This window comes from Ochotona princeps, chromosome 33 (genome assembly GCF_030435755.1).
Source record: "Ochotona princeps isolate mOchPri1 chromosome 33, mOchPri1.hap1, whole genome shotgun sequence".
NCBI lineage: Eukaryota > Metazoa > Chordata > Mammalia > Lagomorpha > Ochotonidae > Ochotona > Ochotona princeps.
Genome location: NC_080864.1, coordinates 1,442,289 through 1,469,081, shown reverse-complemented (window position 1 = coordinate 1,469,081; position 26,793 = coordinate 1,442,289). Strand labels below are relative to the sequence as shown.

General features: G+C 63.9%; 3 protein-coding genes and 1 non-coding gene across 5 annotated transcripts; all 4 read left to right on the top strand.

The window, feature by feature from the left end:
- The first annotated feature begins 2,630 nt into the window (after nucleotides 1-2,630).
- Nucleotides 2,631-4,763, top strand: RPL18A (ribosomal protein L18a). Its single transcript, XM_004595545.4, has 5 exons — nucleotides 2,631-2,780; nucleotides 3,773-3,952; nucleotides 4,061-4,190; nucleotides 4,428-4,537; nucleotides 4,631-4,763. Exons 1-5 carry the CDS (start codon nucleotides 2,763-2,765, stop codon nucleotides 4,721-4,723), a joined length of 531 nt encoding a protein of 176 aa, XP_004595602.1. The 5' UTR covers nucleotides 2,631-2,762; the 3' UTR covers nucleotides 4,724-4,763.
- On the top strand, nucleotides 4,228-4,358 carry LOC118760680 (small nucleolar RNA SNORA68). The gene has a single exon (XR_004996919.1). It is a non-coding gene; the product is annotated as a small nucleolar RNA SNORA68 (small nucleolar RNA).
- Nucleotides 4,764-6,449: 1,686 nt separating the features above from the next.
- SLC5A5 (solute carrier family 5 member 5) lies at nucleotides 6,450-12,311 on the top strand. The gene is made up of 15 exons (XM_004595794.2): nucleotides 6,450-6,806; nucleotides 7,541-7,606; nucleotides 7,696-7,747; nucleotides 7,850-7,917; nucleotides 8,284-8,438; nucleotides 8,745-8,885; nucleotides 9,049-9,178; nucleotides 9,388-9,476; nucleotides 9,583-9,695; nucleotides 9,789-9,859; nucleotides 10,053-10,139; nucleotides 10,300-10,502; nucleotides 11,106-11,233; nucleotides 11,673-11,788; nucleotides 12,153-12,311. The coding sequence occupies exons 1-15, from the start codon at nucleotides 6,450-6,452 to the stop codon at nucleotides 12,309-12,311; spliced, it is 1,935 nt and encodes a 644-aa protein (XP_004595851.1).
- Nucleotides 12,312-19,166: 6,855 nt separating this feature from the next.
- CCDC124 (coiled-coil domain containing 124) lies at nucleotides 19,167-23,102 on the top strand. Of its 2 annotated transcripts, none has more exons than XM_058657836.1 (5): nucleotides 19,167-19,207; nucleotides 20,703-20,876; nucleotides 22,073-22,262; nucleotides 22,489-22,603; nucleotides 22,698-23,102. In XM_058657836.1, the coding sequence occupies exons 2-5, from the start codon at nucleotides 20,718-20,720 to the stop codon at nucleotides 22,900-22,902; spliced, it is 669 nt and encodes a 222-aa protein (XP_058513819.1). In that variant the 5' UTR covers nucleotides 19,167-19,207; nucleotides 20,703-20,717; the 3' UTR covers nucleotides 22,903-23,102. The 2 variants fall into 2 exon arrangements, with proteins under 2 accessions (XP_058513819.1, XP_004595601.2); XM_004595544.2 differs by lacking the exon at nucleotides 19,167-19,207 and adding an exon at nucleotides 19,221-19,352.
- Nucleotides 23,103-26,793: the final 3,691 nt, after the last annotated feature.

Here is a 26,793-nt window from a genome sequence, read left to right as displayed (position 1 = left end):
CTCTCCAGGGCCCTGTCCCGTCACGCCCCAGCCTTCCCACCAGCACGGCGCCCCGGGAGGCTCCTCTCTGCCAGGTGATGCGTGAGCCACTCTTTCTTTTTTTAGGGGCTAAAGATTTATTTATTTTTACACAAAAAAATTCCATGGCTGGGAAAGAAATTATAAGAATAGTCTCTTTTAAAATAGTGGAGAAGGATCTTTACCTAGGAATTAAGCAAACTAAATATGTGGAAGACCTCTACGATGAAAACTCTAAAACATTAAAAAAGGAAACAGGAGGTGATATCAAAAAATGGAGAACCTTACCATGCTCCTGGATTGGCAAGGCCAACACCATCAAAATGACCGTATTACCAAAAGCAATATACAGATTCATTGTGATCCCAATCAAAATCCCAACAACATTCTTCTCAGAAATGGAAAAGAAAATACAAAAGTTCACCTGGCAACACCAGAGACCACGAAGAGCCAAAGTTATCCTGAAAAATAGGAATCCAGCTGGAGGAATCACAATTCCAGACCCCAAGACATACCAGAGAGCAGGGGTTATCCAGACCGTCTGGTACTGCTACAGAAACAGAGACCAATGAAGCAGAATAGAAACACCAGAGGGAGCCCACACGTGTATAGCCAACTAGTCTTTGACAAGAAAGCTGAAAATAATCCAGGGAAAACGCCTGGTCGCTTCAACAAATGCTGTTGGGACAACTGGATAGCAGCGTGCAGAATTAAGAAGCAAGACCCGCACCTGTCGCATTATACAAAAATCAGCTCTAAATGTATCAAGGACCTAAATCTGCACCCAGAAACCATCAAACTATTAAAACACAGGGGGCACTCTCCAAGAAATAGGGACGGGTATGGTCTTGTTAGAAAACACAAAATGAGCAAATGGGACTACAAGCCTCTGTATTAACAAAGGGAAGAAGCAGCCAACAGAATGGGAGAATTTTTGCACACTACACAAGTGATAGGGGGTTAATATCCAGGATTTACAAAGAGCTTCAGAAACCCAGGGACAGGAAAAAAAAAAACTTGTAAAAAATTGGCAAAGGAAATGAACAGACATTTCTCAAAAGAACAGGTTCAAATGGCTAACAGACATGTGAAAAGACGCTCAGGCTCCCATCGCTTCTCGGCCTTTTGGCTAAGATCAAGTGTAGGATTCAGGGGCCAGGGGCAGCCTCACGGTCATGTGGCAGGCCCAACCCGGCACACATTCCTACCTGCTGCATACCTCCCCAGTCTAAACACCTCCTGTTCATTATTTCCTCCTCCACCAAGGTTCCCAGAAGTTTCATTGTAATCAGCCACAACCCCGGGGGTTAATTGTGCCTTGTGTGGGAATTCACAGAAATGAATGAAGGCATTTACCTAAGCCATATGGACACTGGGTGGGGAGGCGGGGCGAAGACTGAAGAGGTCGGGAGGGTCCAAGGGTTAGAGGACAAGGGTCATGGTGGGCAGCGGGTCAGCCAGGGACGCCCGAGGGGGTGAGGCTTTCCCACTGGGCTGCATCCATGGGTTAAACATGACCTGCCCTGCCCAGCTGCCCACGTGGGAGGTGGGGGACCCAGGCCCCTGAGCTGACACCTGCTGGCAGGTGCATGGCCGCGGCACTGAATCCCAGGCTTGCTTGGCGGGCGCAGCATCCCGAGGGGCCCTCCTCCCACATCCAACCAGAGGGGCTGGACTCATGGGGAGCCAGGGTGGACGTTGACCGCAGCTTCTGCTGCCATCTGATGGCCACTCGCGGCATGGCCTCGGGGGCGTGGCCTCTCCCTGACTCCACCCCCGACGCCCTGGGGTGGGCTGCCCAGTGGGAACCCCTCTTCCCACGGCTCCGTGCCTGGTTCGAGTCCCCGCTCCTGCACCTGGGCGTTCAGCAGGCACATGGGCCCTGCACCCGCGTGGGACACACGCACGGAGGCCCAGGCTCCTTGGCTTCAGCCTGGCCCAGCCCTGGCTGTTGTGGACAGCTGGTGTGTGTGTGGGGGGGGGGGGGGGAGAATGATAACTGGGGCAAGGATCCGGAGCGATATCTCAGTAGCTAAATCCTCGCCTTGCAAGCGCCGGGATCCCATATGGGTCCCAGTTCGAGTCCCAGCTGCTCCATCTCCCACCCAGCTTCCTGCCTGTGGCCTGGGAAAGCAGCGGAGGACGGCCCAAAGCCTTGGGACCCTGCACCTGTCACTTCCCACGGTGCCTCATCAGGGGGGCCCGGAATCCATGCATTCCATGAGGAACGGAGCTTATCGGGCCTTTTATCTTTCCTGTGCCTCCCTAGTCTTTTTCTCCCCGCGGTCAACCCTCCCCTTCCCCTTCCTCTTCCTCCTGCTCCACGTCCTGGGACGTGTACAAGGAAGTAGGTGAGGTTTGCATCCCAGCCGCTAAGGACATATTCCTGCAGAGAAGGGAATGTCGCTTAGGAAAACCGGAGGTTCGCCCAGCGCCCTGGCCAGCAGGCCACTGACATCATCCCAGTGACTACAGCTCCCAGCATGCTCCATCGGCCGACGCGCCGCGACGGCCACGCTAGAACGCGCGAACGCGGCTGCGCTGCCTCCTGGGAAATGTAGTCTCGGCGTGGCCGGCGGCTCGTGAGCCAATGAAGAAAGCGCAGCTGCGTGAGCGGCCGGCTGGACAGCCAATGGGCGCGCCGCATCGGGAGGGCGGGCCTTCCGGCGGGGGCCTCGTGGTGAGCGTCTGCGCGGAGAACGGAACTTCCTTTTGCGGGTGGCGGCGGTCGCGGACGGAGCGCCATGAAGGCCTCGGGCACCGTAAGGAAGCGGGCCACGGCGAGGGACGGGCGGACGTGGTGCGGGCGGCCTCGGGGGAGTGCGGGTGGGCTGGTGCCGGGGGTCCGGGCCGGCTGGGGCGCCCCGGAGGCCGTGGGGCCGCTCTCCCCGCGCCGTCACACTGGGGTGCAGCCAACATGGCGGGCGCCGCGTGGGGAGCCCGGGGCGGGGACGGGGGCGCACGTGGGGGTCGGGGGTCCAGGGGGCGGACGTGGGGACCCGGGGTCCAGGGGGCGGACGTGGGGAGCCGGGGGTCCAGGGGCCGGACGTGGGGGCCGGGGGTCCAGGGGCCGGACGTGGGGACCCGGGGTCCAGGGGCCGGACGTGGGGGCCGGGGGTCCAGGGGCCGGACGTGGGGGCCGGGGGTCCAGGGGCCGGACGTGGGGACCCGGGCTCCAGGGGCCGGACGTGGGGGCCGGGGGTCCAGGGGGCGGACGTGGGGACCCGGGGTCCGGAGCTGATGCGGTGGGTTGGTGCGGAGCCCGGGCCCGGGGTGTCAGCGCGGGGGCCGGAGCACGGAATCGGGGGCTGCCTGCGGAGTCGGGGTCAGGGTGGCTGGCTGCAGGGGGCCAGGGTACTGCCTGTGCAGCCGGGGATCTGGGGAACGGAGGGGCCGAGGTAGGGGTGCAGGAGACGGAGATGGGGGTCCGGGGGGTCGTGGTGGACATAGGGGGCCAGGCTGCTCCCTGGGTTGGGGGTCCAATGGCCCTGCAGGGCGAGTGCAGCCGTGGGGACCCTCCTCTCCACGTCCCTGTTCCCTCACGGACATGGTGCAGGTTTGGGGGTGTGGGCTTCTCCCCCCATAAGTGGGCACTCTCACCCAGTCATGCCAGTGGACGAGGGGGAGACCCGAGCTGACCCAGGAGCCAGGCTGGGTGCCGTCCTGGGGTGGGTGTATCATGGGGGTTTCAGGGGCGCTGGGGGGTGCAGCCTTGTCTTCCCGCCCCCCCATGACCCCGTCTCCCTCTCGGCAGCTCCGGGAGTACAAGGTGGTGGGGCGCTGCCTGCCGACCCCCAAGTGCCGCACGCCGCCCCTCTACCGCATGCGTATCTTCGCACCCAACCATGTGGTGGCCAAGTCGCGTTTCTGGTACTTCGTGTCGCAGCTCAAGAAGATGAAGAAGTCGTCGGGGGAGATTGTGTACTGCGGGCAGGTGCGGCGGGGTGCGGGGGAGCCCAGTGGGCAGCGCCAGCCTGCAGCCCTGGGAGGGTCGGGCACCCCGACCCAGCGCACAGGCACCTGAGTCCCCCCACCCCCGCAGGTGTTCGAGAAGTCCCCTCTGCGCGTCAAGAACTTCGGCATCTGGCTGCGCTATGACTCCCGCAGCGGCACGCACAACATGTACCGCGAGTACCGCGACCTGACCACGGCGGGCGCCGTCACGCAGTGCTGTGAGTGGGGCGGGCGGGTGGACGCAGGGACAGCACCCCAGCACCTCAACCCAAGGCCACTGTTGCCGTGGCAGCGGCCGAAAGCGCAGGTGCCACAGCGAGCCGACCCCGTCGCCTTCCCGGGGCTGTGTCCGTGCCCCCTGAAGTGAATGTGGGGGTCCTACACCCCCGACGTGAGCACTGCCTCCCAGCCTGGCTGCCCTGAGCTGACCGCGGCCCCGCCCGTGCCTCCCGCAGACCGTGACATGGGCGCCCGGCACCGCGCCCGCGCCCACTCGATCCAGATCATGAAGGTGGAGGAGATCGCCGCCAGCAAGTGCCGCCGGCCCGCCGTGAAGCAGTTCCACGTGAGTGCCTGGGCAGCCAGGGCAGGGCGGGGGCGGCCGGGAGGACCCCCAGCCTGGCTCATCTCGCCTAACGACCCTGCCCACACCCCGCAGGACTCCAAGATCAAGTTCCCGCTGCCCCACCGGGTGCTGCGGCGCCAGCACAAGCCGCGCTTCACCACCAAGAGGCCCAACACCTTCTTCTAGGGGCCACACCCCTGGCACCCCAATAAAGATCGGAATGACACCCGCTGCCTCTTTGCCTGAACCTGGGAGGGGGCATGGGTGGCTGCTCTGGGCCTGGGGGTGGAGGGGACGTGGGGGATTGTGGTTCTGGAATGTAGCCTACCCCCTTGGCACGGATCCCAGCTGGTGGGTGGGGTGGCTGCTGGCATTGGTCAGACACCTGTCTTTGCGGAAAGTGAGGGTCCTCTTCCAGCTGCCCCCACTACACTCCAGGACCCTGCTCACCTGAGGTCTGGGGGTGTCCCCAGGGTCGCTGTCTGGGTGTACACACGCACACACGTGTCCCCAGGGTCGCTGTCTGGGTGTCCACCGATCCAGGTTCAGGCCTGGGGTCTCTCACCATCCCACCCACAGCAGCACAGGATCCCTGCTGGGCGGCGGCTGGACTTCCCATCCTCCCTGCAAGTGGGAGGGCTGGTGGGGAGCACCCTGCACCTGACCCAGCAACCCGCCGGTCCCCCACTGTCCTCTGCCTGACCCTGCCACCCCACCCTGCCCTGCCCGGCCTTCAGACACTGCCCCACCTGCCCAGCCACCACACAAAGCCAGGCCCAACAAGGAAGTGGGGACCCCAGCAACCGCAGGTCTGACACCTGACGAGATTAGTGCTACGTGGGGCTTTTCCTGGGTGCGCGGGAGCACCCCTGGGCTGGGTTCCCAGTGTGTGCAGGGGTCATGGCAGGGACACTGCCCCGCTGCCCACGATCCCCCGGACAGGAGCAGGGCGGCTGCTCCCCAAGTTGACAGGCCCAGCAGCCAGGGTTGAATCTGTGCTCCTGGACAAGGTTACAGTCCGTGCGTCCTCCCACACACCTGTCTGCCCCCCAAGGCTGACCCTCCATCACCAGTCCCCCCAGCATCTGGGACGAGCCGCGAGGGGGCGGCAGAGGCCGAAGTGTCCGGCTGCGCTCACTGGGGGAAGAGGGGCTTGCGGGTGAACCCCCAAACCTCGTGGGGGGCGTCCGGCCTGCCCGGGGGGGTCCCCCTTGAGCGGCTGCGCTCCACTGAGCGCTCTGCACCAGCGCGCCTCCCGCTGGCTCCCCGCCCGGGGCTGGCTGCGCGCAGGAGGCGTGAATGAGTGGATGAATGGATGCGCCCGCGAGGGTCACCGCGTCCCTGCGCTCCTCGGGGAAACTGAGCCCGGAGCGGCCCCTCTCCTGGGTGGGGAACAGTCCCCACCGGCTCACTGGGGATGTCGGGGGGCGGGCCTTCCCCCAAGACTCCAGAGAAAGGGGGCGAACGCGGGCCCCCCCGCACCCCAATCCCGTACCGAGGCGAGTTCGCCCGCCCGCCTTCCAAGCCTCTTACTCTGCGTGGCCACACCGTGGCCGCAGACACCTGCGCGCATGGCCTCGGGGTGAGGGGCACGTGAGCCTCGCCGTCCCCACCCCCAGCCCTGCTGTAGCCTCCCGGACCCGTCCCGACCTGCCCGCCCCGGGCCGGCCCAGAGCCGAAAGGGTGCGGGTACCCGCCCGCCTCCAGGTCTGGGGGAGGCGGAGCCGCGCTAACCCCGAGCTCCATAAATCCGCAGCCCACGACCTCGGGCCGCCCCTGCAGGCCCCCAAAGGCACCACCGAGGGGAACAGCCGCACGCAGCCGGGACGGGCGCGGGGCAGCGCGCAGCACAGCAGGGGCTCCGGGGCAGGGGAGGGACGGACGCGCGCGCTCCGCCCGGCGGGAATCCTTCATGGAGGGGACGGACGCAGAGCCGCGGGCCACCTTCGGCGCCTGGGACTACGGCGTGTTCGCCACGATGCTGCTCGTGTCCACGGGCATCGGGCTGTGGGTGGGGCTGGCGCGGGGCGGCCAGCGCAGCACCGATGACTTCTTCACGGGGGGCCGCAGCCTCACGGCGCTGCCCGTCGGGCTGTCGCTGGCCGCCAGTTTCATGTCCGCGGTACAGGTGCTGGGCGTGCCGGCCGAGGCCTACCGCTATGGCCTCAAGTTCCTGTGGATGTGCCTGGCCCAGTGTGTCAACTCGCTGCTCACCGCCATCGTCTTCCTGCCGGTCTTCTACCGCCTGGGCCTGACCAGCACCTATGAGGTATGAGGCCATCTGTCTCCCCTGGGGGGACAGACACCTGCCGGTGTTGTGGGACGGCGGGGAGGCTGTGCCCAAGGCCACCCTGTCGTCCCTGGGGCCCCTGGCCCCGCTGTCTCCCTGCTTTCCGGGGGTGGTAGGTAGGTGGGCGTGGGTTCTAGGAAGAGGCTGTGGGCCGTCTGGACGGGCAGGAAGAAGGAAGCTGCCATCCTGGCTCCTCGGGGGAAACACACGGCCATCCTGTGCCAAGTGTGAGCGTGCGTGCACGCTGGCCACAGACTCAGCGTGTGCCTACCGGCTGGCCTGGGCTTCCAACCTAGGGTCCCCCAGGCCGCTCATGGCTCCGCGCTGCACTAATGTCAACACTTCCTCCAGGACGAAAGCGATTAAAATCGTGTCCCAATATACAGTCAGCGCCAAAACTTGCGTTTGCGGGGCCGCTGTCCAGTGGCAGCTCCGGAAGCCCCGGGGGATAAGACACGGGGCAGGCAGAGCTTCACCGGGCACCGACAGGGCGGGGGTGCAGGGGCACACTGGTACAGGAGCAGGGGCTGCTCGAGGCAGGGCGGGGGAGCTAAGGGAAATCAGGTGCGGGGGGAGGTGACCTGGGGGGCCTGGGGGAAACAGGGGTGCCAGGTCAGGGGGCTGTGGTCTGGGGATCCTGGGTGAAGCAGGCCCCAGGGCAGGGCAGGGACACAGCGGCCTGAGATGACCAAGAGCCCCGGCTCCTCCTGCAGTACCTGGAGCTGCGCTTCAGCCGCGCCGTGCGCCTCTGCGGGACGCTGCAGTACCTGGTGGCCACGGTGAGCCCGCAGAGGAGCCGGGAGGTGCAGGGCCCCGTTCCGCCAGCGGCCTCACCTCTGCGCCCCCTGCCCCCACCCCCCGCCCGCAGATGCTGTACACTGGCATCGTCATCTATGCCCCCGCGCTCATCCTGAACCAAGGTGGGCCCGGCCAGGGGAGCGGGGGCGGGGGGGGGCTGCCCCGAGGGGGCGGGCTCCAAGGAGGGGGCGGGACGCCCTGACTGGGGGCAGGGTCTCGCGCAGTGACCGGGCTGGACATCTGGGCTTCACTCCTGTCCACGGGGTTCATCTGTACCTTCTACACCACCATCGTGAGTGAGGCTCCCGGCCCCCTACCCAGCCCAGCGCTAGCCTCCCCTGGCGCCCCAGGGACCCCTCTCTGGCCTCTCCCTGTCCCTGCCCGCCCCCAACTCTCAGGGTCCTCCGCTCAGCAATGCAGAATGCCCGAAGAGGCGGGTGGGTGCCAAGCATTTGGACACATGTCAGCTTCAGGCATGGCTGGATGTAGCACCCACGCATGCCCTCCAGGTCCCTCTCCCATCCCTCTGGGCTCTGTCCACTTGGCATCAGAGCTGAGGCAGGGAGAGGGGACAGGTGCTGGTCCGCAGCCCCCTGCATGCAGCAGAGGCCGGTCAGGGCCAGTCCCGAGGCTGAGCCCGCCCCACCCTGTCCCACAGGGGGGCATGAAGGCGGTGATCTGGACCGACGTGTTCCAGGTGGTGGTGATGCTGAGCGGCTTCTGGGTCACCCTGGGCCGTGGCGCCATGCTCGTGGGGGGCACCGGGGCCACCCTGGAACTGGCCCAGAACCACTCCCGGCTCAACTTTCTGGAGTGAGTGCCACGCCAGGAGGGAGGGGTGGGGGAGAGCTGCAGAGGGGCGGAGGGGGAGCAGCCCTCCCAGCTCCCACCCCCACAGACAACAGAATTCTCCCATGTCAAGAGTCTCCCAGCACACAAACTTCTATTCACCTTTCAAAATCCCCTCCAAGAAAAAATTCCCTCCAGGTCCTCGAAGGCTCAGACAGCTCTCCGGGGGCGTGGAGGACGCGTCCTGGGGGGGGCGTCACGTTGCTGATGCCCCTTCCCCTACCTGCCCCTGTGACGTGCCTGCCTAGCCCTGCTGCCTCCCCGCCCCAGTTTTGATCCAGACCCCCGCAGACGCTACACTTTCTGGACCTTCCTGGTGGGCGGCACCCTGGTGTGGTTGTCCATGTACGGTGTGAACCAGGCACAGGTGCAGCGTTACGTGGCCTGCCGCTCGGAGAGGCAAGCTATGCTGTGAGTGTCTGTGGACAGGGGAGGGAAGAGGCGGGCCACGCCATGAGTGTCTGGGTGCAGAAGGGCCAGGAGAGAGTGGGGGAGTCTTGGGCCCCAGCCCCCCAACCCCAGGACAAATGCCACCTCAGGGGACAGCTCCCCACTCGCCCCTGCTCCCCGCCAGGGCCATCCTGGTCAACCAGCTGGGCCTGGTTCTGATCGTGGGCAGTGCTGCATGCTGCGGCCTCGTCATGTTCGTCTTCTATAACGGTTGCGACCCACTCCTCACGGGACGCATCTCGGCCCCTGACCAGGTGAGGCCCACCCACTGTGTGCCAAGGCCCTGGGGGAAGCAGGGGTCTGGGAGGGGACCCTCGGCAACCATAGACATACGCGCACACACACACCCCAGGACCAGGGCCTGCATCTCATCCCAGCGGCTCTGTGCTCTGTGCTGTGATGCTGCTGCTGCTACTGCTGCCCGGGGGACCGAGCAGTCACCCACTCCCACCCCTACCTCCAGTACATGCCCCTGCTGGTGCTAGACATCTTTGAGGGGCTCCCTGGTGTCCCCGGACTGTTCCTGGCCTGTGCTTACAGCGGTACCCTCAGGTGAGCTGCCCCAGGGAGGCTCCTGGCAGGGGGGTGCGGGTGTGGACCGTTCTGGTTGGCGTGGCGGGCAGGGCTGAGGAGTTTGCACACACACCCTGCCCCCCAGCACGGCGTCTACCAGTATCAATGCCATGGCCGCTGTCACCGTAGAAGACCTCATTAAGCCCCGGCTGCCCGACCTGGCACCCCGCAAACTCATGTTCATCTCCAAGGGGCTGTGTGAGCTGTGTGGGGTCCGCGGGGCGGGGGTGGGGACCGTGCCCCTGCCCCCGTCTCGTCCTCACCCCGGTCCCCTACCCCCATCCGCTGCAGCTCTGATCTACGGCTCGGCATGCATCACTGTGGCGGCTCTGTCTTCGCTGCTGGGGGGTGGCGTTCTGCAGGTGAGCCCCCCGCCACGCCCTCGCGCACCTGGCGTCCCCCCTCCTCGACAGGCGGGCACTGAGCCCCTCCATCCAGGGGGAACAACCTGCTTTCCACCATCCCCAGAGCTGGGCACCAGGAACTGGGAAGGAAGGTGGGGGCGTCCCTTCCTCTTTAGGGAAACTGAGACCTCACCCCTGCCTGTCTGCCCAGGGCTCCTTCACAGTCATGGGCGTCATCAGTGGCCCCCTTCTTGGAGCCTTTGTCCTGGGCATGCTGCTGCCTGCCTGCAACACTCCGGTGCGTGGAGAAGGGGCGGGTGGGGTGCCCAGGGTGGATGGGATTGGAGGAAGGGCTAGGGTGGGAGGGAGAAGCTGAAGGTGGGGACAGGGCTGGAGGCGGGGCCAGAGCAGGAGGGCATGGTCTTCAGCCTTGCCCCTGACACCAGCCCTGCCCCCAGGGTGTCCTCGCTGGGCTAGCTGCTGGCCTGGTTGTATCCCTGTGGGTGGCTGTGGGTGCCACGTTGTACCCACCCAGCGCACCCATGATGGGGGTCCTGCCGTCGTCAGCGGCTGACTGTGCTGCAACATCCTGGGCCAACGCCTCTTCCTCTGGCTCTCTGGACTCACTCCTGGCTGCCAACACCTCCACCGGGGACTTGGGGTGAGAGTCTCCCACTGTGTGGCCTGGGGTGTATGGCCTGAGGATGAATGATCTGGGGGTGTATGGCCTGGGGATGTTATCTGGGGGTGTGGCCTGGGGGTGTGTGGCCTGCTGGTGTGGCCTGGGGGATATAGCCTGGGATATGGCTTGGGGTGTTACCTGGGGTGTGGCCTGGGTGTGGCTTGGGGTGTTACCTGGGGGGATGTAGCCTGGGGGATGGCTTGGGGTGTGGCCTGGGGGGATGTAGCCTGGGGGATGGCTTAGGGTGTAGCCTGGGAGTGTGGCCTGGCAGATGTGGCCTGGCCTGATCTGGAAGGGAGAAGGCTTGCTTGGCACTGAGCCCAGAGGGAGAAGGGGGCGTTTGGTAGCTGGAGCTGTGGGTCCAGTACCGATGACTGAGGTGGGAACAGGGTTTGGGGGAGCCAGGAGCTCCATCCCGGTCCCCCACATGGCTAGCAAGGCCAGCACATGAGTAGTTCCCTCCTGCCTCCCAGGATGTACAACTGCCAAGTGGCTGGGGCTTGGAGGAGGGACAAAAGTCTGGGGAGGACTGCCCGGTCGGAACGTTAACAGGAAATACTGTTCCCTATCTCCCACCCCCAGCTCTGCTCTGGTGGAGCCCGGCCGACCAGCCCTAGCCGACAGCTTCTATGCCATCTCGTACCTCTACTACGGGGCGCTGGGCACAGTGGTCACCGTGCTGTGTGGGGCCCTTGTTAGCTACCTGACCGGTAAGCAGGGCTCCTGGCACCCTGGAAAGAGAGGAGAGGAGGAGGGGTGGGATGCGAAGATCCCAGCTGAGACAGGGGTGCAGGGGGGATGTGGAGACCACAGCTGGAGCAGGAGTTGGGGGGGATGTGGATGCCCCAGCTGAGGCAGGGGTGCGGAGGGGGGATGTGGAGACCCCAGCTGGAGCAGGGGTGCGGGCGAAGGGGGCAGTGCGCTGTCCGTGGTGCTGAAATCTTTGCTGACATGGAGGGAGCGGCCACGCTGGCCCCACCCAGGCACCTGCTATTGTCCGCAGTGAACAGATGAGTCACAGAGCTTGCTACCGTCTCTCCCGTGGCTGTCCTTGTCCCGCTCCAGGGCTCTGGTGTCCTGATCCCCACTACCCCAATATCAAACACAATATCTCTTCAAAGAGTTCCTTCCTGTCTCCTTGCGCCGCAGGCTCCACCAAGCGTAGCAGCCTGGGCCCGGGCCTGCTGTGGTGGGATCTGACCCGGCACACGGCCTCTGTGGCCCCCAAGGAGGAAGTGAGCACCCTCGGAGATGGCTTCCTCAAGGTCAGTGTCGGGCCAGGTTCCCAAGTAGGAGATAAGGAAGGTGGCGGCTTTGGGCTCTTGCAGGTGTGGCCATTACTCAGTGGTTGGGCAGGGGTGGCAGGGAGGCCTGGGGTGTCCAGCCAAGAGCTTCTTCTGGGTCTCCCACGCAGGTGCAGGGCTGTCCTCCACTGCGTTCACAGGCCACAGGCAGGGAGCTGGATGGGAAGTGGGGCAGCCGGGACGTGAACCAGTGCCCATTTGGGATGCTAGCCCCACAGGCTGAGGCTTAACCTCCCAGACCACAGTAGAATGTAATAGCCCTCATTGTCATGTTGTTTTCAGCGGCTCTAATGGATCTTCCCTCCTCACACCCCTCCACCCTCAGGTTTCTGAACAGCCCCGCTCTGCAGACAAGAAAACGCTCGGTTTGCTGCCGGTGGGCGAGGACTGCCCACTCTTCCCAGGGCCCAAGGCGGACGACACTGGGGCAGGGACCCTCGGCCATGGCCACGGCCACAGTGACCTTCGGGAATCCAGTCTGTGATTGGCAGGTCCAGCCTGGGACTGCCCACCAGCCAGGACACCTTGCCATGGGCCAGTCGCTGGCTGCTGGACCCACAGCCTCCTGTGCTGATGGGCTGAGAGGGGGCACTAGGCAAATGAGTTCCAGACTGCAAGACAGAAGTGCCTAGGCTGCCCTGGGGGTGGGGGCATGTCATGTCTCCAATGCCCTACTGCCAGCCTGCCCCTAGTCGAAGCTGCTGCACCCCCAATATGAGACCCCCCAAACCAGGGTGTTACAGGTACCACGGCAAGGATTCCTGGAGGACGGGGGTCTGGCCAGGTTCGGTTGCGATAATAATAAAAAAAAAAGGTATACAATACAAAATGCCAAGGCAAGGCTGCCTGTGCTGGTTAGGAATGCAGCACCCAACCAGCACACCTCCCACTGATTTAAGTGAAGCATGAGTGTGTGATGGCCGGAACCAGGATGGGCTGCAGTACTCATTGGTTCCAGTGGAGGTCGAGGCTGAGAATAGAACCAACCCAGCAGTCGGGGTGGTAGATTGTGGCGGGCACTGTGCTTACTAGTACATGTAGGAACCTGGTCTGGGAACACCTCAAAGTTTCTTTGGGAACTCCGTTAATCATAATGGAGGAATCAGAACATTAACCACGAAAAGACGGAAGATGGAATAGATCCATCAACCACCTCAGTTATATGTTGGCAGCGAAATACAGGACAAGGGGAGACGCTATGCTGGTCTATATCAGTCAGAGGACTCTGCACCAGCCTCATCATACTGGATTGTTGCTGATGATATGTTGGAGCTTCTAGTTGATCAGGATGACACTCTGCTGGCTCTGCCTTCGGACCTGAGAGGGCCTCCCTAAGAGGTCGTTGAATTTGGACAGTGGGATGCTGGACTCTATGTATGGTATATGCTTGCAATGAGGGAATCCCAGCAGAACTTGAGCTGTGGCTATGCATCAAGATGGAGGAATCCACTGGGGGGGAGGGTTTGGGGTGAAGGGGGGAGAATCCCAGTGCCTATGAAATTGTGTCGCGTAATACATTGTAATTAATGGGAAAAAATAATAAAAAAAAGGATTCCTGGAGGAGTTTGGGGTTCAAGCCCTGCTGCCCCGTTTCACAGACAAACTGAGGTGTGGAAGAGACAACAAGTGGGTGGGGATCACCCCGCCACCCGGGCCCTGGCAGAGCCTGGGCACCAGCTCTCCCTCCTCCATTTTCCTGTCTGTGTTTGGGGAGGAGGTGGCAAGTCAGACTTGTGTGGTTTATGCCTGTGCAGCTGCCCCTGGCTGTGTGTGTGTGTGTGTGTGTGTGTGTGTGTGAAGTGGGCAAAGAATGTCTCCAGCGTGCCAGCTTTGGAAACACCCAAACAGTGGTGAATAAAACACTCCCTCCAAAACTGAAGCCCCCTTTGCCAGAACCCCAAGCAGCTGATAAGCGTCAGTGCAGTCGGCCTAGGTCAGGTGCTGAGTGAGCTGGCTTGAGGTGGCCCACGGTCACACACGCACGCACACGCACACACGCACACACACACACACAAGCCAGCCAGCAGTGGGCAGGAGGGGCAGCCCCGTGCTGTAGCACAAACCACTCTGGGGACCCTGTGGTGGCACAGCTGGTGAAGCCACCACTGGGGGCCCTGGCAGCCCATGTCCCAGCTGCTCCACTTCCCATCCAGCTCCCTGCTCACATGCCTGGGAAAGCAGCAGAGGCCGGCCCGAGTGCTGGGGCCTCTGCACCGGTGTGGGAGGCCTGCCTCCTCCACTTTAAAGGAGGTGACTGGCGCTGCATTGTGTCACACAGCGTTGTTGGACTATAATTTGTGTATGTATTTGAGAAACCAAGAGAGACATCTATTTGTTTATTTATTTATTTTTATTGGAAAGACAGATTTACAGAGAGAAGGAGAGACAGAGAGGAAAATCTTCCACCTGCTGGTTCACTCCCCAAGTGGCTGCAATGGGCCAGAGCTGAGTCGATCTGAAGCCAAGAGCCAAGTTTCTTCTGGGTCTCCTACACAGTTGCAGGGTCCCAAGGCTTTGGGCCGTCCTCCACTGCTTTCCCAGGACACAGGCAGGGAGCTGGGTGGGAAGTGGGGCTGCTGGGATTAGAACCAGTGCCCTTGTGGGATGCCAGCACCACAGGTGGAGGTCTAACCTGTTATACCCCAGCACCCAGCACTCTACCCTCATTGCGTGGATCATATGGCCACACTGGCCAGCACTGCCTGCCTGCCGGGCCCCTGCCGGTGCTGAGGGGTCTGGCCCCTGGCTGTGTCTTCTTGGGTGGATAACAGCCGGAGCTTGGCCAAGCGCTTTCCCAGGCCAGCAGCTCCAGGCCTCCCCTCCCCCAGCGCCTGCCCTTCCATCTCTGGGATGGAGACTTTCTCATGAGACCTGGTCACGGTGGAATGAAGCCCCGCTGCCCCTGGGAGGAGGCGGCGGCCCTGCGGAGCACAGCTGTGCCTCCAGCGCTTGCTTTTGCGCAGGAGGCTCCCAGCCCGGCTTGTCCCTCTCGCTATCTCCCACCCCAAGGCTGGTTCCTGCCTCAGTGACTCCTGACCCCTGCCACCCCCACCCTGGGCAGTGTCCCCAACCTCACCCTGGGCAGTGTCCCCTCCCCCTACCCTGGGCAGTGTCCCCTCCCCCTGGGCAGTGTCCCCCCAGCCCCTCCCCCCCCGGTCTCGCTCTGGGCTCCAGGCTTCTCCTAACTGGCCAGGACTGGGCACCCCTCCAGCTCATCCCAGCACAGCACTCCTGTCCCCTACTGGCCTCTGCAGCTGCACCCCAGAGGGAGGCCCCTGATGAATTCCTCTACCAGCAGGAACCCTGCCTGGGAAGTCAAAACGGGGACACAGCTGGGAGCCCAGAAGTTTCCACCGGGGCTGCCCCAAGCTGCCACCTCCCCATCCCCCACCAGCGTCCATGCCCCACCCACTTCCAGCTTCAGGTTGTGCTGGCTCCAGGCACCCTGGGGGTACACAGCTATGCAAGGGCGCCTGCTCCCCTTACCACCTGTCCCACCCCTGACCACAGGCTGGTGGCAGAACGGAGCTGGCACATCCTGGCCCTGCGGCCCCTCACTCAGCAGTGTGGCACCTGGATGCCAGGGCTGTGTGGCCTGCAGCCAGAGGGTGCTGTCCGCTCTGAGTCACTTTTGACCTGGCCTGGGGTTATGCAACAGGCAGGTCGGCTCAGACTCGCTGCCCCAGCAACACCGAGCAGAACTTTCTCCTTTAATTAAATAAAAAAGAGATTAACAAGGCAAAGATTGACATTCCTCATGCTTATTTATTTATTTATTTATTTAGGATGTATTTATTTTTATTGGAAAGGCACAGTGAACAAGAGGAAAGAGATTACAATGGCTGCCATGGATAGAGCTGAGCTGAGCCGAAATCAAGAACTCCTTCTGGGTCTCCCACGCGGGTGCAGAGTCCCAAGGCTCTGGGCTCCACTGCTTTCCCAGGCCACAGGCAGGGAGCTGGATGGGAAGAGGTGCCTCCATTCCCAGGCCGTGTTTAGGACAGGGCTGAGGCAGTCTGGGGGTGAGGCAGGGTGGGGTGGGCGGGGGCCCCCATGTTTGATGTGGGCGAGGAGGCATGGGACTGCCGGCCGTGCCGGGGCGAAATCAGAACGCACGCAGGTGTAGCCAGAGCGTCTGGAGCCTGCAGACCACAAGGTCAAAGTTCACAGACAAATGGCCTTTGTGCATCCTGGAGGGGCTTGGTCCAGGGTCCCACCTCAGGCTCCCCAGGGCCCCTGAGGCACGGCCTGTTTGCTGAACTCAATCCCTGCTTAAACATTTGCTTTGTGGCACGTGAGTGGCCGGCAGGCACAGCCACCAGCGCCTGGGCCAGGGTCCCCCTAACCCAGACAGGCCGGGAAGCAGGGCTGGGGGTGCGAGGCAGGCATGCGGGGGCGCTCAAGAAAACCGGGCGTGCAGTGACCCAGCCTGTCCCACAGACAGGGAACTGGCCAGAACTGGGAAGTGCAGGAAGAAGCTGGGGACATGGGGTGGGAGCCAAGGACCCAAACCGGGTCTCCCACATGGGTGTAGCGGCCCAAGAACACAGCACCCCTCAGGGTCGCCCTCTGTTGCTTCCCCAGGCACATGAGCAGGGAGCTGAATCGGTGGGACTTGAATCGGTGCCCCCCTATGGGTTGCTGGCACCACGGGTGGAGGATTAACCTGGTATGCTACTGCGCCAGTCCCAGCAAAGAGGGTCCAGTCCACTTCCTAAGACAGCAGGAGGGGACCCCAAAATCAAGGCCAGGATGGAGGAAGCCCACACGAGCCTTGGGGCCATGGTGCTGGGAGCCATGTTGATGGCTGAGAGTAACTTCAAAGATCTTCCCCCTGATGCACACACATACACACACACTCTGGTGCACAGCCACACACAGCTGCCAAGCCCTGTGGTTGAGTTCCCCAGGCAGCCCCTGCTCGCCTCCGTGCCCAGGCACCAGGCTGGCCCAGAGCTGGGATTTGGGGCCAGGTCTCTATCAGCCCCCAGGCTGTCAGACCCTGTAGCCGGTGGCACTGGAATATCTACCTAAGTCGTCTGGGCCTTGTCCAAGCATGAGGGGTCCCCAGGCTGCCTCATGTCACACGGGACAGACAGCGGCCCCCCACCCCCCACCACCACCCTGCCTGCTTTCCACAGGCCATGCCAGCTGGATGAAGGTGCAGGACCAGACCCTGGCCCAGTGTACTCCTTAGGAGGGCAGCAGCGGGGGACAGCAGAGGCCCAGGACCTCTGGAATAACCCACCCACACCCTGGCTAACCTCCTAAGTGGCACTCCCCACCCCCAGCCCCTGTAACTCCTGCCAGTAGAATCTGGAAAAGAATTTGACCTATTTCACAGGCAGTAAACCCCATTCACCCAGAAGAACAGGAAGGAGGGGACACCTCAACCCAGCCCAGCGGCCTCAGAAGCGGCCATAAGGGTGTGGGCTGCATGTGGCCCGGGAGCTGCGGCTGTTGTCCGAAGCTCTCTCACTCTCTGTAGCCCCCCGATCTGACTGGATGGGTCATGTGGCCAGATGGACACCCCAGCCCTTTAAACCCCCCTATTGCTGCCAGGCCACTCTTCTGGGTCACCTCCTAATCCTTTTGCCAAGACCTGGGTCATTGGTGAAGACCTGGGCTGTGGGATGCAGCCCAGCTCACACTTGGCCACGAGCACGCAGCCTTATTTCCTGTTGCTCGGCACCCTCCAGGATGAAATACATCGTGATGAGCAAAGGTGAGCTCTCCAGGGAACAACTTTGCACCCTGACTCAGGAACCCAGCTCAGGAACCCGGCAGCTGCTGCCGCATTCCAAATGGCTACAGCTGGCCAGCTGCCGGGCCAAGCCAGGAGCCTCTTCCAGGTCTCCCACACGGCTTCAGGGACGATACCACAGCGCTGCCCTCGATGTGTTCTGGCTTTAACTGCTTCACTTCATGGCAGCACCTACAACCCCGCCCTTGGCAGGTATACAAACGCCCGGCAGGTTCACACACACGAGGGCGTGGAGTGTTCCCTCCACCTCAGCACCCCCTTCAGCAGCCAAAGGTTTCTTCATCCGTTGACTTATGAGCCAACCGAACACGTTTCTGCCTCAAACATGTTGAGGTTTGCTAGCATCTCTTAATACCTCCACCAGCCCAGGGTCCGTCAGGCCCAAGTCGGGGGTTCCGTCGGGGGCTCCCACATGGGTGGCAGGGGGACCCGAGTGCTGGAGACATCTCCTGCTGCCTGCCAGGACCTGTGCATGCATGGGAGCTGGATGGAGAAGAGAGGCGGGACTCGAACCCAGGCCCCCTGACCTGGGCTCAGGGTAGCTTAGCCACTCGACTCAACGCCTGCCCCCTGAAACCTTCTTTCTGAGCAGTGAGGTAAGCCCCCCGCCCCCCGGTGGGACAGGCCCGGCTGCTCATCACTCATGCAAACTTCACAAGATGTTGCTTTGGGCGCTTCTTCCTTCTCCCCACCACCAACCTGCCGCCTCCCACTGGCCAAAGCCCAGCTCAATAACTGGCTGGGGCTGCTGGTTCTTGAGGGGGGACACCCATGCCAGGTGCGCCCGAAAAACAAAAAACAGGCCAATGCACCTCCCGACTGGATAGATACCGGGGAGGAGAGGCCTGGAGCAGGAGGCCTCGCCGTCCTCAGGGCAGGGGTCAGCGGGTAGAGAGGGCGCGTGGCACCCAGCCCTGCAGGGAGGGCGATGCTGTGGGGTGGAGCCAGGCAGAAACTCAGAGGGCAGGAGGGAGCCATGGGGGACGAGAGCAGGGAGGTGCAGACGGGGGTGGGTTCCAGCAGTGTGGCCGAGGGAGGACATCTATGAGTGGACGCCCCGGTCAGTCCCACCTGGTCCAGCCAGGTGCAGCTGCCCCTACACCCACCCAGGCTTAGTAAGTCCGGGACATGTGGGGGCCGAGTGCATTGGAAAATCTGACATCTGCTCCCTGCAAGCCAGCCCCAGCTGCTCCATCACAAGCCACTGAGTGACCTGCCGAGTGGGAGGAGCCCGGGAGGAGGGCTGGTCCCTTGGCAGGACCCGGAGGGGGCCAGAGCCAAGTCCTGCTGCCTCGGTGGACAGCAGAAGGAGCCGTCCGCTCCGCTCCGGCTCATCGGCGCGCCCTGGCGGCCGGGCAACTCCTGGCAGCCGGTGCTTGGACGCTGCGCGTGAAGTCACGGGCGCCATCTTTACTCCGGGCTCTCCCGGGCTGCCGGGCAACTCCTGGCAGCCGGTGCTTGGATGCTGCGCGTGAAGTCAAGAGCGCCATATTTAGCCCGGGCGCGCCCTGGCGTCCGGGCAACTCCTGGTAGCCGATGTTTGGACTCTGCGCGTGAAGTCACGGACGCCGTCTTCACGTCACAAAGGCGCGACCGGCCGGCGCTGGGGGCAGGAGGTAGGGGAGCGGCTGCGGGGCGGGCGGAGCGCGGGGTGCTGGGGGGCCGCCCCGGGGCAGGAGGCTGGAGCACCCCAGGCCAGCCCATGGAGGCCCCGCACCCCTCTGGGGATCCCCAGCCCCTAGAGGCCTGGAGAAATGGCGAGTATGGCACCCCACGCACCCGCGGTTCCAGGTCAGGGGGTGCACGGGTCAGCAGGCCTGGGGGATGGCCGACGGACGCAGGTCCAGCCCTGCCCTCAAGGACCACTGCCCGCCCCCACGTCCACGAAGAAGGGTGTAGGATGACCCTGGGCTGCAGAGGCGGTGCGCTGCACGTGGTGATCCCCTGAAGTCCAAACGGGGGGTCACGGAAGGCTCCCTGCACCCCTCAGATCCCGGTCCCGCCCCCCGGGCAGGTGGCAATGAATACAAGTTGGAGGATGACGAGGGAGCAGGTGTGATGTCGGGGGGGCCTGGAAGCGAACCCAGGTCTAAGATGAGGAGGCCTGAACCCACCTGTGCACCCCCAGTCAGTGCCGGGCTGCTGGGTGAGCCCTGCTGCCCCCCACTGCCCCGGCACCCAGGGGCTGTGCACCCCTAGACATTGCCGGGCTGCTGGGTGAACCCTGCTGCCCCCCACTGCTCTGGCACCCAGGGGCTGTGCAGCCCCAGTAAATGCCGGGCTGTTGGGTGAGCCCTGCTGCCCTCCACTGCTGCCCCCCACTGCCGCCCCGGCCCCTGGGGGCTGGGCAGGTCAGGCTCCAGGCTCTGCCTGGGGGACCTGGTCGGGGATCGGGGAACGCTGACAGCCCAGCCCTGCACCTCCTCTTGCAGGGTTTGGGGACCCAGGGCTGGAGCGGCATCTCTGATGGCTGGGTCGCCTCTCGGCTGTGTCCACCCCGGCCACCTGCTTCCCCAGTGTGCAGGGCCTGTGGGTGAGGGAAGGAGATGGACTGGGGCCTCCCAGGGGCTCAGCTGCTGTCTGGCTCTGAAAATAATTGCTCTGTGTATTTGAAAGGTAGAGAGGAAGAGAGATATTGCATGCTCTGGTTTGCTGCCCAACGGCCACGGCAAAGCCAGGAGCTCCATCCAGGTCTCCCACGGCTGTGCAGGGCCCCAGCATTTTTCCAGCAGCTGATAGCGAGCTAATGTGCTGTGTTACAATATTGGCAATCCAAATAGGCTCCGGTTCGAATCCTGGCTGCTCCACTTCCCATCCAGCTCCCTGCCTGTGGCCTGGGAAAGCAGTGGAGGACGGGCCAAAGCCTTGGGACCCTGCACCCGCATGGGAGACCCAGAAGAAGCTCCTGGTTTCAGCCACTGTGGCCCTTTGCAAAGTGACCCAGCTAGTGGAAATCTTTTTTCTGTCACTCTGCCTTCCAAATCATTTGTTGCATGTAGACTTTGAAGTTCTCATCTTGACCCAGCAAGTGGGGGTAGGGGTGGGTATGGGGGGTTGACCAGGGCCTGCCCCGCCAGCCCCGCTCACGGATCCCTGGCCTCGGCCCCGCAGGCAGCCAGCTGAGGGATGCCCAAGAAGTTCCAGGGCGAGAACAGCAAGTCGGCAGCGGCCCGAGCGCGGAAGGCTGAGGCCAAGGCGGCGGCCGATGCCCGGAGGCAGAAGGAGCTGGAAGATGCGTACTGGAAGGATGACGACAAACACGTCATGAGGAAAGAGCAGCGCAAGGTGCTTGCGTGCGCCCCCAGACGGCCGTGGGACTGGGGGCACTGGGGGCTTGGGGCGCGCGCCTGGCCGCTGCTCAGCAGGTGGCGCCAGAGGCCAGCTTGGCGGCAGTGCGCCTGTGTGCACCTGCCGGCCAGGGCCGGGAACCTGTATGCAGCCGGCTGTCGCCCTGTGTGTGCCGCGCGAGGTCCTGCCACATCCTAGGCTGTTTTTGAAATTTATTTCCATCCTGTTTGGACGATGGAAATGGCTGCAACATCCAGGGCATGAGCCAGGCTGAGACAGCAGCTCCGTCCGGGTCTCCCATGCAGGTGGTTGCTTAACCAGCTGAGCCACATCCCTGGCCTGTGAGGTCTACACTCCCTCCCGGGCCATGCAGCACATCTGGCCGCCTGCTGGGAGCCCTCTGAGTCCCCCCTGCATTCCGTTGCTTCTGGGCGCTGGCGGCACAGCCCCACAGTCCCCACCCTGTCACAGCAAAGACAGATCTCACCCCTTCTGGGTTTCTGTTGCTGAACGCCACATCCCGGGACAGCTGCATGGATTACGAGCCTAGCTAGGGGCGTGCCCGGGACACCCACAGCCCACATGCAGTGCCTGGGGCCAGTCCCACTGCTCCATTTCCCACCCAGCTCCTTGCCTGGGAAAGCAGTGGAGGACGGCCCAAAGCCTTGGGACCCTGCACCTGCGTGGGAGACCCAGAAGAAGCTCCTGTCTCCTGGTCGGCTCAGCTCTAGCTGTTGTGGCCACTTGGGGAGTGAACCAGGGCATGGCTGCTCTGTCTCCAAGAGCCCCAGCAATGAGTCCCACACCCCACTCCTGCCCCCTAAAACTCTGGAAGCCAATGATCGAGCCCAGCGACTTTGGGGGGATGTCCAGAGCACACACCAGTTAGCTGTGGCCCATGGGGCCGCAGGAGGAGGGGTGCCTGGGACGGGCTTCCTCCCTGCCCTTCCTTCATCCCTTTCCTCTGGGTCAGGTGCCTCAAGCTGCTGTCCCTGTGCGCCCCAGGACTGGAGCGGGGAGCCCAGGATGAGCTAGGCTAACTGAGAGGAGGGCTCCCACAGCAAGGATGGCAGGTGCCAAGGCTGGGAGGCAGGGTGGGATGGAGCAGGCAACAGGCTCAGGGCACCAGGCACCTGCAGGGACCCCTGGAAATGGTGGGTGGTCCGCCTGACCCCCAGCCCCCTCCCCCACAGGAGGAGAAGGAGAAGCGGCGCCTGGAGCAGCTGGAGCGCAAGAAGGAGACGCAGAGGCTGCTGGAGGAGGAGGACTCCAAGCTTAAGGGGGGCAAGGCCCCGCGAGCTGCGGCGCCCGCCAAGGTCACCCGTGCCCAGATTGAGGACACCCTGCGCCGCGAGCAGCAGCACCGCGAGGCCCCGGAGCCAGGTGGGCAAGCGTGGGGTGCGGGATGGACCGCAGCCTGCGGGGTTAGGCTGGGCTGCACCAGCTGGAGAGCGTCCCCTGGGCGCGGCATGTTCCTGCGGGCAGGTGCAGGGCTCTGGCGCGGGCCCGGAGGGTGGGGAGAAAGCTGACGTCCATCCTCTCCCTCCTCCTCTCCCTCCTCCTCCTCCTCTTCTTCCTCCTCCTGGCACGCTTCCCAACCCCGTCCCAGCTGAGAAAGCCAAGAGCCACCTGGAGGTACCTCTGGAGGAGAACTTGAACCGGCGGGTGCAGGAGGAGGGCAGCGTGGAGGCGCGCACCATCGAGGACGCCATCGCTGTCCTCAGGTAGGGGAGGGGTGAGGGGTGTGGGGTGAGGGGTGAGGGCCGGGCCCGGGGCTCCCCAGCCGCCTGACACCCCCCTGCCTGCGCACACCCGCAGTGTGGCCGAGGAGGCCGACCGGCACCCTGAACGCCGCATGCGCGCGGCCTTTGCGGCCTTCGAGGAGGCGCAGCTGCCGCGGCTGAAGCAAGAGAACCCCAACATGCGGCTGTCGCAGCTGAAGCAGCTGCTCAAGAAGGAGTGGCTGCGCTCCCCGGACAACCCCATGAACCAGCGGGCGGTGCCCTACAACGCCCCCAAGTGAGCCGGCCCACACCCCATGGGCTGTGGGCAGCCTTGACTCCCAGGATTCTGCAGAGGTCCCCCAGGGACCGGGCCTCGGGGAGGACCGGGCAGGGGGCCCCCGGCTGCAAGCCGTCACCAGCCACCCCTCCCATCACCTGAGGGCCGCTGCTCGGAGTGACACTCCCAATAAAGGCTTGGCCGGCAGGGCTGGGGCCAGACCCCGGTGTGCAGCAGGGCCTGTGTGGGCGGGTGGCTCGCTGGTGTGGAGGGGACACAGCCGTGCCGGGGCTCCTGGGCCACCATGGCCACCACGGGATCTGGGCCCCAGGAGTGCAGTGGGCAGAGAGGAGGGGCACTGAGCCGCCAGGGGCCTGGAGCTGAGCCCAGCAGGTGACCTGGGGTGCGGCGGGAAGCAGCTGGTACAGCCGGCCATCCAGGAGGGAAGAGGCTGCCGGGTGGGGCTGGGCCATGGAAGAGCAGCATCAGTGGACGGTGTAGGCCAGGCTCCTGGGCCCAGAGACCTGGTGGTGAGGGGTGGAGGGCGCTCAGCTGGACCAGGGAAGGCCAGGGGAGGGGCGTGTGTAGGGGAGGCCTGTGCAAGAGAAGCTGAGGCGCGGGAGGGGCAGAGCTAAAGGACTCACCAGGTCGCCTGTCCCCACAGCCTGTCAGCTCCTCCCAGACATGGTCCTTGTGGGGGCGTCGGACGTCCCCAGCTCCGTGGGGCCAGGCCCAGAAGTGGGGATGGGGTGCTCTCTACCCCGGGCCAGGGGTGGCATTAATACTGGGGACAGAATGGGAGAGGGTGCCCTGGCCTTCGAAAGTCATCAGGCACCCATACCGACCGGCCTTTGTGGCACACTTGGCACAGCGCAGAGGGTGCGGTGCCTGGGCGCTGTCAGAGGAGCCCAGCACGGCGCCCTGGGGCTGGGTACCCGGGGCTGGGTACCACACCCTGGGTGCACACCGGTCAGCAATGAGCACCCCGGTTCTGCGGCCAGCCCCTGGGAGACATGGATCCCCTGATAGGTGGGAAAATGCCCGGAGCCCACTGGAAGGCAGGAGGGGGTGCTGGAACCCGGAGTCTGGCTGAAGTTGGCCCAGACGCAAAGCAAGCTGAAAGGATGTGTTTCGGGTTCAAATTCTGCCTCTGCCTATTTGACCTTCCTGGTCTAGGCCTCGGTCTCAGACCTGCACTGGGAAATGGGCTCAGGAATGGGCCCTGACGCCCAGTCATCTCCAGGGCCAAGGAGCCGAACAACCGTGAAGAACCAGGGCCCACCGCAGCCGGCAGCGTGCGTGAGCGGGGCAGGACGCGTGTCCTGGAGGGTGGCCATCAGGCAGCATGCGTGCGCCAGGAAAGGGTCCGTGTCCCTGGAGGACGGTGGCCGGCAGCGTGCGTGAGCCGGGCAGGACGCGTGTCCCCGGAGGATGGCCGCCCGTGGAGACACGGACACCTCTCCGGCCCCACCCGGCAGCTGCACCTGCTCGCTTCGGCCCCGCACCCACCCCCACCCCGCGGAGATCCCGGCTCCGCGCCTGCGCAGCTACAGCAGGGAATCCCCGCGCGCGTTGCCAGAACGACCGGGCATGGGGTGGGGGGACCCGACGCGCGCACTGCGCCTGCGCTGGGCAGGCGGGGTGCGGGGGACCAGCCTCACGCACCGGGGTTTTCCTGATGCGCGGGGGATGCCGTGCCCGGGGCGCATGCGCTGCTCACTCCTCTCGCCCGCGCCCTGGGCGGGGTGGCGGGGTGGGGGGAACCCGGGGAATCCTGCAAGCCGCCGCAGTGCGCACTGAGGGGGAGGGAGAGCAGGGAAACCGGCTCAAGCCGGAGTGCGGGGTCTTCCCCGGGTTCCCGCGCCCGCGCCATTGCCTTGGCAACCGGGCGCGCAGGGCGGCGGCCCGGCGGCCTCGGGGAAGCCGGGCGGTGGTGCGCTTGCGTGGGGGCTCCCGGGCTTCCCTCGTCGTTCTCCCTGGGGGGCGGTGGGGAGAGGACCAGGGATGAGGGGGCTTGCGGGAGAGGCGGGTGGGGGGTGTGGGCTGCGCTCCTGGTCCTGGGGAGGAGCTGAGGCGTGGGGACCGCAGGAGTGCGAGGTGGGCGCCTGGGGGAGGGTCCGAGGATGGGAGGGGACGCTTAAGGAGCAGAGAAGAGGGGGCAGTGGGAGAGGGACAAAGAGCCACGCGGGGGACACGTGGGCGCCCAGGGAGAGGAGGACCAGTGTGCCACCCCCCACCCCCACGGCAGCCTGCGAGTCGCCGCACCACGTTTCCAAATTTGGGAAAAAGGGAAAAAATGTTTGAAATAATAAAAAGATGGCACGAATGCGTGTTTAAAGGACGCCCCCATTTGCGTCTCCCACTCCTCAGGTCCTGCACACTCCCTCATCCCAGGTGCAGAAGCCCTCCAACCGGCTCCTCGCCAATAATAATAATAATAACAATAATAATAAACCTTTGTCTCCTGCACGCTGGGCGCCCCCACCCCAGCCCACTCCCCTGAGCTCCCATGGCCCTGCACGCTGGGCGCCCCCACCCCAGCCCACTTCCCTGAGCTCCCATGGCCCTGCACGCTGGGCATCCCCACCCCAGCCCACTCCCCTGAGCTCCCACAGTCCTGCGTGCTGGGCGCCTCCACCCTAGCCCACTCCCACAGCCACCCACGCTGGGCACTCCCAACCCATCCATGTGGCCTTGATCCCTGGCCAGTCCAGGCCCCGGGGTGTGTGTGTGGTGGTGGAGAATGAACTCCAAGACCTGGGCAGCACCCACATGTCCTCGAGGGGCCCTTCCATGTCTGCACCCTGCGTGGCCCTCCCTGACCCTCGGGACTGGCCCCTGCTGAGCCACCCACTGCTTGCCCGTCCCCAGGCCCGCTGCGGTGGAAACCGCGGGGTTCCTTGTTCTCAGGCGCGCACCCAGTGGGCGCCCAGGAATAGCGTGGAGTGGTGATGATATTGTGCCCTGGAAGAGGCCGTGGGGGTTTTACCCCGTGACCTGGCGCCCCAGGGTGACGTTTCTCTCAACCAATTTCTCCCTTCTGGTCCTCTTTGGTTGAAAAAAAAAAAAAGAAGTATAAGATAATAAAAAGATGTGAAACGTTAATGAAAACCATGAAAGGGGAACCCTCGAGGGTTCCCCAGGCGCTTTTCTGGCTCCTCCTTCTCTAGGCTGATTCGTGTTTATAACAAGGGAACCCCTGCACCAGCTACCCTGGCCAGAACGGGGTCCCTCCCTGGGATTCCCACACCCACAATGGTAGTGACAAAGTGTGCTAAGAACTCCCTCCCGCAGTGAGGCCACCTGGCTGCGCAGCCAGTCTTCCTGTCCCAGGGTCACCCTCGTGGCTGCCAGCAGGACCAGCAAAGTGTGGGGGCCGCGAGCTCAGCCAGACTGAGGTACTTGCAGCTGGATAACCCCCCTGAGTGGGAGGCTGGGTCAGGGTCGGCCCCTCCTCGCATCAGCCAGGCACCGACTTGGGGGTGGCAGGGTGAGGAGGAAGGTGAATGAATGAATGGAGTCCATTATACAGTCAGGACAGGTGCACCCAGGTATCAGCAAAGAGGGCAGCAAGGTAGGAAGTGACCTTGGCTCCCAAGAGCCAGCATGAAAGCTGAGGGTGGGGACAGTGGAAAGGCTGGCAGTCTGGGCGTGGCCAGGACGCTGAGCTGTTGGGGGGTGTCCCGGACAAAGGGAGTTTGGGGGAGCTGTGAGGAGGCAGGTCCTGGCGTCAGCAAATGTAGGGAGAGCAGAGGTCGGGGACCTGTCCCTCGGGGGAGGATGGCAGGCCACCCCTGGGGGCATCAGACACATGGCACTGTGTGCCATGAGGGGAGGCCCTGAGAGGAATTGCGGGATGGGGGCGGGGAGGGGATTCCCCTGTCCTGCTGGGCGCCTCCTGCACGCCGCAGTG